At 29.9% G+C, this 10263-nt stretch overlaps 2 protein-coding genes across 2 annotated transcripts in view; one reads left to right on the top strand and one right to left on the bottom strand.

Annotated features, from left to right (window-relative positions):
- The first annotated feature begins 95 nt into the window (after positions 1 to 95).
- On the top strand, positions 96 to 431 carry LOC136797335 (uncharacterized). Its single transcript, XM_067053624.1, has one exon. It carries the CDS (start codon positions 96 to 98, stop codon positions 429 to 431), a length of 336 nt encoding a protein of 111 aa, XP_066909725.1.
- Positions 432 to 2124: 1693 nt separating this feature from the next.
- Tmtc3 (Transmembrane O-mannosyltransferase targeting cadherins 3) overlaps positions 2125 to 10263 on the bottom strand; it is a gene marked incomplete at its 5' end in the record, with an annotated part of 24076 nt that continues 15937 nt past the window's right edge. Inside the window, 5 exon segments of the mRNA XM_067053621.1 lie at positions 2125 to 2576; positions 5567 to 5758; positions 5985 to 6269; positions 6360 to 6542; positions 6616 to 6906. Of these exon segments, the coding sequence (XP_066909722.1) occupies positions 2532 to 2576; positions 5567 to 5758; positions 5985 to 6269; positions 6360 to 6542; positions 6616 to 6906 (996 nt within the window).

Below are 10263 nucleotides of genomic sequence, written 5' to 3' on the forward strand. Positions count from 1 at the left end.
ACGACACTTACACTTTTTCAGAGAGGAAGAGCGAAAAATAACCATCGACCAGTGGCAGCAGGAATGGGAGGCGGACTCGCAGGTTAATACCCGATATGGGCACGTGGTATTGCCGTCAGCATGGTGAGGTGGATTTTTACATAACCCAATTGTTGACCGGACATGGATGCTTTAGAGCCTACCAGTACCGCTTCAAACTGGACCGCAGAATGCCCTGGATGTCTGACTCTCGAGGAAAACCTGTTTTTTTTACTTGTATTAGCTTGCTCACAAGAGAAGCGAACTGCAATGTGTGTGGAGGACGCATCACACCAAAAAACGTGGTGAGCTATATGCTACTCTCAGACCAGCATTGGAACGCAGTGAAGAGATTCACCACAGTCGTCCTCAAGAGGTTGAGAGAGGAAGAGAGGGCTAGAAGACGTGACTAGCATGGAATCGTGAAAACTATGCGAAGAAAGCGAGTCGGCAGTGCACTCATGAAGTAATGCCTAGCGGCGGTCCCATAGAGAGGAATGAACAGGTGTAGGGTGGTGGTTCTAGTTGGTAAAAATCACACAAGGATAGGTAAGGGCCTATCCGTGTCTTTTGAAGATTTCCGACCCTCGTAAAATAAACAAAAAAAAACACACACACACTTATATGTATGAGTAATAGATGTATGATACAATGAGCAAGAAAGTTACATGGATGAGTAAAATTAAAAAAAACTTTTTTTTTGCTATATTGATATGTACAAAAAAAAACTATTTTTTTAAATCATATATCTAATTCCATGGTTATCAATCAACTATTTTGTATTATTCAATTCAATATTTTGTAAAATTCCATATTTGTTAGTATGATTTCTTTTCAATTTTATGTTTCTCTAAATGATGGTTATCTTGTTTTGTTCTATAGCCCTGATGAAGACCTGAAACTCAGATCAAAATGTCAGCATGAACATCTTCTCCAATCATTAATCTACCGTCAGCTATCTACACCTTATTATAATATTAATATGTGGAAAGTTTACCAAAACTTGTTTGAATCAAATTAAATTTGCTTTAAAACTACTCTTCTCTGATTAAAAATATAACATTTCGTCCATGATTGAAGAGCTATGAGGAAATCAATTGTATTAAATGATTTTATGTTTCTTTTAGGATTACTGAACAATTTTCTACTTTTTAAAAACTATTTCAGTTGTAGATTTAGTAAGATAAGCAAGGGGCTACGTACAAATAAGAATTTCAAAATATTCTTTGCAGGAAAATTACCTTTTTGATTTCCTCTAAAATTTCTCAAACCATATTATTCGGCTTAGTTTTTCAATAATACATTTACTTACGATTATACCACTAACCAAAAAACTAACAAGTAATAAATAAGTATAGAATAACTTTCAAAAGTTTGATTATAAATAATATTGGCATATTTAATTTCAGTACTTTGTTTTAGTTTAAAATTACTACTAAAAATGTCAGACTGAAAATTAAAATTTGAAATTTTTACAAGCCACAACAAAGTCAGATAGAAAATACAGGATTGTAGGCGGAGTGGGAATCCAAGTTACAAATAATAACAAGTTCTCTATAACAAGCTTATTCTAGTAAGATCTTTTCATAGTTAACCAAAACCAGTGGTTAATACTATTCCAAGCATTTTTGTCACTTTTTGTTAATTTAAATTTTCATATGCTTATTAATGCACTGCATTAAAGTTTTCTTTAATTCTAAACAGTAAATTAAATAAGGAAAAAATAATAAAATGGTGAGTTATGCTGGTGTTCTGATTTCACATCAACTAAACTCTCAAGTTGAAGGATATGTGCTAACAATTATTTTTGGTCATAGCCATAGTTTTTCTATACCCCTGACAGGGTCACAAAAAAACTATTAATCCAAATATATGTGAGCCGTAGGTAGAGCTGTTGGTCAACGGTTTTGTCAAAAAAATAACAAGATAATTAAACAAATAGTATATACATCTTTGTTATATCCTATGGCAGTTTGAAGTAAAAACAATCAAATGATACAAATTGATTGTAAGTGTAACAAAATTAAAAGTAGACATCAGTAGCTTTAAAGAAAGAGTACAAATAAACAAAATATTCTTAAGGAACAATCAAGCAAAAAAAATATATATATATCAACAAGAACTTCAAATATATTTATATATAGATATATATATATATAAAAAAAAATAACAATCAATCACTTATTAATGTTACTTCAATATAAAAAGTGTCTACTTATAAATACAGTTTTAATTAAATACAAGGTTTTATAAATATTTTACAAAGGTAAAATTTACAAATTTTTGCAGGTTCCGTGCCTTCTCTTTGAATTGGAAAAGATATCCATTCTATATACATAGTCAAATAATGAATCACACATAGATTTTGCATGAGCAGTTCTTTGTTCTTCATAAAAACAATCATTGATGTATTATTTTTTTTAAACAGTTTCTATATTGAAAAATCAATGAAGTGTTAATTTTAATACTGAAAATAAACTAAGGAAACACAAATTATAGAATTAACCTTTTTACTATACATGAGTAGTTTGTTCTGAACTGCTTTGTACACCATTTTTCTGAAACAAAAATTTGTAATTTTAAGTATATTACAAAAATTAAATAAAACGTAAATCTATATAACATAATTGCTACCATGATCACAGCACAACTTTTTCCAAGATTTAAAGAGATTATTTGTATTTTCTGACCAGGATGCATTTTCAGTGACAGCAGCTCCAGGAACAATAGGATTTTTTATTTTTTTCAGTAGAGCTTTTTTTTCTTATTTATATTATCCCTTTTAAAAGACTTATTAATAAATTAATTTGATTTATTTTCCACTTTTCTTTTTGCAAAACACCCTACTTTTGAGTTTACATAGAAGAAATATATCTATGATAAAATTAATACAACCACTGCGTTAATTTTTCTCAAGCTGATGTCATGGTTTAAATCCCTTTTTACACTATTATAAGATGATATTGTAACAAAAATACAGCAGTCTCAGAAAATTGAACCTCAATAACACAAATTCTTTGGTAAAAATAATCTTTTTCTGATTCTTTGATATCCTGAATGTTGCTTAGTAAAAAACTAAAAAAAATAAAAGGATAGCTCAAAATAATTTTGCAAGAAATTTTATCTCTTCAAGTCAAAGGAATGAGGTATTTACCATTCCAACTCTAAAAAACAAAACAAATTTATTTAAAACATTATCTCTATTAGCTGTGAGTAAACTTTACCAGGGTTAAGTCTGAGTTTGGATAGTGGAGTAAGAATTGTCTGTTCATTTATGTGACAGTTGGTTACAGTGTGTCATTCCTGTCCCACTATATCACCCATTAGGGGGGAGTTATAAGGTTTTCTGAATTTTGGGAAGTCCATTAAAACGGGGGAGCAATAGAATTATAGGAAATAGGATATCTATAAGTGAAGCAGTTGATCAGGTGGGTATAGGTATGATATAAGGTAGTTTGTTAGGTAATGTAACTTGTAAACACATTATTGATTTTTTATTTTTAGCTGCTTCATCTGTTATTTGAACATACTTTTAAACTCTGAAATCGGTCGTCACTTGCGTGGCAATCCTGCACCTCTCAGTATGTTCTTCACAATATTTCTTTTAACACCCCTGCTCCATTCTCTACTCTTTTCTTATTTTTTCTTCCTTAACCACATTATAAGTCATCACATCTAATTGTCATATTTACTAATTACTCCTTTTGGCTTATATAAATTAATATTTTATTCTTTCATTCTATTATTTTACTTACTAATTTCATTAATTACATATATTTTCTTTCATAACATTAATTTTGAATAATTTTCCTTTTGTAAATATATTTACTAACAAGATTTTCTTATTTATATTCATAATTATGAGAGATAGTTGACCGTGGATGACGTACGAGGAGAAGATGATTAGGGGTGCAGTCAAATTGAAACACAAATAAGTTGGTGTAACCTATTTAATTGTGCCTTTAAATAGGTTAAACCAACTTATTTATGTTTCAATTTGACCGCACCCCCAACCATCTTCTCCTCATATTTCTATTCATATTTCTTTACTCCTTTTGGCTTATATAACTTTATATTTTATTTCTTTAATCCTGTTATTTTACTTAAATATTTAATTAATTACATATACATTTTCATTCCCACTTTTTTCATAACTTTAATTTTAAAAATTTTTAATTTTGTACATATATTTACTTACTAGATTTTCATATGTACATTATTTTCTAGTTCTTTCCTCTTTCTTAATTTTAATATTACTTACTCTCATATAGCCTTTGTCTTCTTATAATACTCAGACTAAACATTATTTACGTATCTATATTATCTGTTATTTTCTTATTTTATAATTATTCCATGATTTCTTTTATTCATTATGGCTATTTTCTTATTTTTTATACTTAGCCCTCATAAAGGCCGGAAGTTCTGGCCAAAATGTTGGCACTAATAAATAAGTTTTTACTTACTTGTTTTCTTCACTTACCCACCTCAATCATCTTCTCATATTTCAAAAAATTAATTGAGATTGCTATATAATGCTAAACAAATGCAATGAATAGAAAAGAAATGGCAGAGAGAAAAATTTTCCCCTGAAAGACTTCAAATAATATTTAAAATAACTCCAAGTAAAAAAAGTAGTAATAGTAATATAGTTTTAACAAACAAATTAAAATTAATGCTAGTTATTCATGGGTAAGTTAATTAGATTAGGTAAAAAACCAAAATAAATAGATTTGTGAAAATGAATTTGTAACTCATTTTGAGATACATCACATAATAAAAAAAAACCGTGCCCGTGTAGGCATCGGCGCTTCGCGCCGAGGCGACATTTTCCGTGACAACGTATACTCTATGCTAATATTACATAAATATAAATTAAAATCAATCCAATGTTATATATTTGAAATAATAAACCAGTTCACATATTGAATTCAGATATTTATTTTTGCTTGGTTATGCAAAATATTTATACAGTTATACTTAATTCTAAGACTTTATTTCCAATATTCTATTCATAATCGGACGATGGTAGGAGAAATATGAAATGAGTGGCATCAATTCTGCTGTGATATGCCTGGAGAATGTCAAGTCGACGATATAAGTGAAATTGTATAATTTTGCTACACTTTTGCCTGCATGACTCTCAGCATCTATAATCCTCTTACCCCCACCACCTCACTCTTACCCATCCCCACCACTACCTTCTCCGTTACGGGACACTTTTGCCTGCATGACTCTCAGCATCTATAATCCTCTTACCCCCACTACTACACTACTAATTACCTCCCCCACAATCTACTTCCGTTACGGGACACTTTTTCTAACATGGCATCCCGCAAAATGATTTATAAGACGTTGTCACGTCAAAAAATGATAAGATAGTTGACCATGGATAATATATATGAGAAGATGGTTGGGGGTAGGGTCAGAGAATGACACATATAAGTTTAAAAAAATTAAAAGTTAAAACTTATTTGTGATATTTTTTGCCTGCACCCCTAACCATCTTCTCCTCATATGATAAAAAAGTAATTATTCATTCTTTCATTACCTTTGTCAAAGCAATTCTATTGCGGACAATTGTCAGATGTCTTAAAACATAGTCTTCTTTAGGAGCTAATTTATGAGCTTTCTTTAAGCATTCTTCTGCACTTTCTAATAATCCTCTTTCTACGTAAACCACACAGAGATTATGAACACCTTGTATATTTTCAGGTTCAAGTTCTAAAATTCTTCGATAACACTGCAAGAAGAAAAAAATAATAATAGTATTATTGCAAAATAAAAATATGAAAAATATGAGTATTTTACCACTTAAGTTAATAACTAGCAACCTATTTACAGTTCTAATAGTAAAATAATGCAAACAACTATTATAGGTCAATTTTCCAATACCCATTAAACAAGTAATATGTTTCCTATATATAAGATATAATTTTAATAAATTGAAAATTTAATATAAGTCTTACATTCTCAGCAGCATCTAGATCCTTAATATTGTTAATATAAATGTCACCTAAAAGGATAAGACCTTTTACATGATCAGGATGATATTTGACAAGTTGATTAAGAAATGGAGCAGCTTCTAATGGTCGATGGTCATCTGCAAGAAGTAATGCTAAATTGAACAAAGCAGATCGAAAATCAGGTTTGATTTCAATAGCTTTACGAAACCAATTTTCAGCACCAGAAATATCCCTATCATCCATTGCTAACATTCCAAGATTAAAATGAACCCTTTCATTATTTACATCCTGAGAAAGAAATAGAAATATTAGGAATAATTTGTAATACCTACAATATATTTATTGATTAATTAACACTTTTTGTCTAAAGTAAATTACCTTTTGAAGCAACTTTAAAAGACGTTCATGTGCAAGTTTTCGTAGTTCAACTCTACCTAATTCTTGAAGAAGTATAGCAGAATTGAGCAATGCTTGTTCGTGCTCTGGATCGTACTCCAAAGCTTTGTCAAGGTAAGCTAAAGCTTGTGAAGCTTTACCTTGCTCCAGAAATACAACACCCAACTGCACAAACAAACGCCTTAGTTTTAACTAGTTCTTAGTAAATGGATAGCACTGCCTATAAGATTATACTTACATTGTAATATATGTCTGGATTATTACTATCATAAAATAGAGCTTGTTCATAGACTTCTTGTGCTTCTTTTGTACGATTCAGTTTCAGAAGAACATCACCTCTATTAATATAAGCCTGAGTGTAATCTGCACGCATACTAATGGCTTGTCTATATAATAAATCAGCTTCTTCAAGACGGGTTTCATTTTTTGCAATTAAATTAGCCAAATTCAAAAATACATTTAAGTGATTTGGAGCTATTCTCGCTTGATAACTTTGACCTGGTTTAGCTTTTGGTAAAAGTGATTTAGCCTAAATTACAAATGAAAATGCCTTAGAAAGACTATTCTAAAAAGTTTTACAATGCTATAAATTAAATGAATATTTTAGTTCTATTAAGAAAGAAACAATATGGAACACAGATAAATTAAGAAACTACTTTTTCAGTTAGTGAAAAAAAAATTATAACTTGAATATTTCTGGATTTTCTTTTTAGGAAATTTGATTATATTATAGGGTTGGCAAATAAGTCCTTTTGGTTTTTGTATTTATGTTTTGTTTATAATACATCACATTTTTCTGATGCAATTAATCCCAACAGAGGATTGTTTATCCTATTTGTAATACGTAAACAGTTATGTCAGTTCACACTTATTAAGATTAGGGATGGTCAATGGGGATAATGCCTTAGCAGACCCCAAAATTGGTTTGCCAAGTTTCGAGCAGGGAATTTTGACATAAACGATGCACTGATACCAGGTCGCCCCCAAGAGATTGAAACCATTGATGTTAAGGTGATAGTCCATCAAAATCCATCCCAATCAGTGCAATGCAAATTGCAGAGGTCCTAGATGTATCACATGTAAGCATAGAAAATCATTTACGTAAGCTCGGCTACATTTCTAGGCTTGATGTTTGGGTCCTCCACTCTCTGCCTGAAGCCAACTTGGCAACACGCATTTCCATTAGTGATTCACTGCAGAAATGTCAAGAAAACGATCCATTTCATAAAATACTTATGACAGGGGATAAAAAGTGAATTTTCTACGATAATGTGGTCCGAAAAAAATCTTGGAGACCCAGCAATGAACCGCCTGGAACCACATCTTAAGCAGGATTGCACCCAAAGAAGATCATGACAATGCTAGGCCCCATACTCCGATAGTCACCTGCAATAAATTGTTAGCCCTTGAATGGGATCTTTTGCCCCACCCTCCCTATTCACCAGATCTTGCTCCTAGTGACTACCACTTATTCCGGTCTCTACAAAATTCCTTCAGTGGAAAACGGTTTGAAAACGAACAGGGTGTCAGGGAGCACCTTGATCACTTTTTCACTAATAAACCACAGACATTCTATGAACATGGATTATTCAGCTGTTGGAGAGATGGGGTAAGGTAATCGAAAATAAGGGACATTACATTGTAAATTAAAATAAATATTGTATATATGTATATATATAGTTGACCGTAAAAATTGATATATAAGAAGATGGTCAGGGTTGCGGTCAAAAGAGAAACAAAAATAGTTTACAACTATTTATTTTCCGATATTTCGCCCCACTTTGCAGGGCTTCATCAGGGCTAAAAAGATACAAAAAAGAAAAAAGACAACTGAGAATATTACAACAATAAGATACAATAAGGTAATTTAAGCTAGGATAAATATTATGGTAAAATAAAGTGATAAGAAATTACATATAAATAAAAGGAAAGAAAACATAAAATAGTATCAGTATAAAATAAACAATGATAAGAATAAAAATAAGTAACAATGGCAAGAGTAAAAATTCTTATTTCTTTGTAAATTTTTTTTTTTTAATACTACTCTTTATTTACTTTTACTTATTATTAGTTACTTCTTTTACAATCATTGTTATTATATCTTATATTGTATTAACTACCCTACTATATTTTCTTCAGTATAATCTTGTATTATTAGTAACGATATGTGACATTCTAATTTTACTTAGTTATTCCTAAAGTAAAAATTATTATAGTAATTATTATTATCATATTTCTGTATCTTTCTCTTATCATTTTTCATTTTTCGTCATATCTTTAAGACTACTTCCTGTATGTATAAGTATGTGTACATCGTACGTATTTGAAATAGAAATAGCCATTAAACGGCTGGCTACCTCCTCCCCACTCCTCCACGCTTCTGCTTCATTGTTGCCTTCTGTTCAACCGTTCGCTTTGAACAGGTAGGTTGTCCTGACTAGGTTGTCTTGCTCATTTATTATAATTTTAATATCATTATTATTTTTTTTAAATTTATAATTATTCTTTCAAGATGTTTATTTAATCCCTACTTTCTTCTTTTTTATTTTAGATATTTAAAAAAAAAAATTTTACTCTTGCCATTGTTACTTATTTTTATTCTTATCATTGTTTATTCAAGTTTATTTTATACTGGTACCATTTTATGTCTTCCTTCCTTTTATTTATATGTAATTTCTTATCACTTTATTTTTACATAATATTTATCCTAGATTAAATTACCTTATTGTATCTTATTGTTGTAATATTCTGTTTTATTTCTTTTTTTTTTGTATCTTTTTAGCCCTGAAAAGTGGGGCAAAACATCGGAAAATAGTTGTAAACTATTTTTGTTTCTCTTTTGACCGTAACCCTGACCATCTTCTTATATATAAAATAAATATTATGTACAAAATATACTTAGTTTTCTTTCATCTAAAAAAACTGAAAGGACTTACTTGCCAACCCTATAATTTATAAAAATTGTTGAGGTTAAAAAACTTCCAAAGATGAATATAATCTATTCTATATTTTTCTTCATTGTATAACGTTTCGGGACAACTGTCCCATATTCATGCACCTTTACAATCCTTAAAATAAGTTATTTTTATAAACGATTTCCATTTCATCCATGTCATACATGTGTATTTGTAATTCTTGTAATTGTACTTACCCCATACTTACATATTTACAATTTCACTATTGAAATCATGTCATCCATAAATCATAATTGAAAATTGTTTCACACTACATTATTTAATTCGTTTTCCTCCACTATTGGTGCATTCATCTCTCTCTGTAGCACAAACCATTGGACTATCAACACCTCTTTGAACCATATCAACATGCCCAGTATGCTGGTTTTTTTTACCTCCTTATTGATATGTCTAATTTTATCTATAGTGTAATTTAAATTAAAATTTATGATTTGACTTTTTTAGTCTCACTTATTTTCTCTAATATTTTAAAGTTTATGTGGCTAATCTATTTATAATATTGGCATCATTTGTATTTAAATGTTTTGTGTCTGTTTTATAGTTTACTGTGTTTTAAATATTTTTGGTTAAATGGATTGCTTCCAGAAACCTTCTGCTTTTAGTTTCATGTTATGTCTATTATTGTGGGATTTTTGAAGTTGAAATTAAGGTTTAGTGTTATGCTGTGGTAAGCCAGGCAATGCAATTTATATTTTTGACATTTTTACAGTTACTGACATGTTGCTTGATTCTGGTTTCTAGATTTTTAGATGTCTCTTCAATATATATTTTCTCACAATTTTTATCATTATCTATCTTGTATACAGAATTTAATTTTTCTATTTTATCTTTCATTTTAGACAGTTTGCATTGCAACTTATTGTTATTGTATAAACCAGTTCTAATATTTATATGATCATATTTGTTATATA

This window comes from Halyomorpha halys, unplaced genomic scaffold, assembly GCF_000696795.3.
Source record: "Halyomorpha halys isolate HHAL.00 unplaced genomic scaffold, Hhal_1.1 Scaffold2864.1, whole genome shotgun sequence".
NCBI classification, from domain to species: Eukaryota; Metazoa; Arthropoda; class Insecta; order Hemiptera; family Pentatomidae; genus Halyomorpha; species Halyomorpha halys.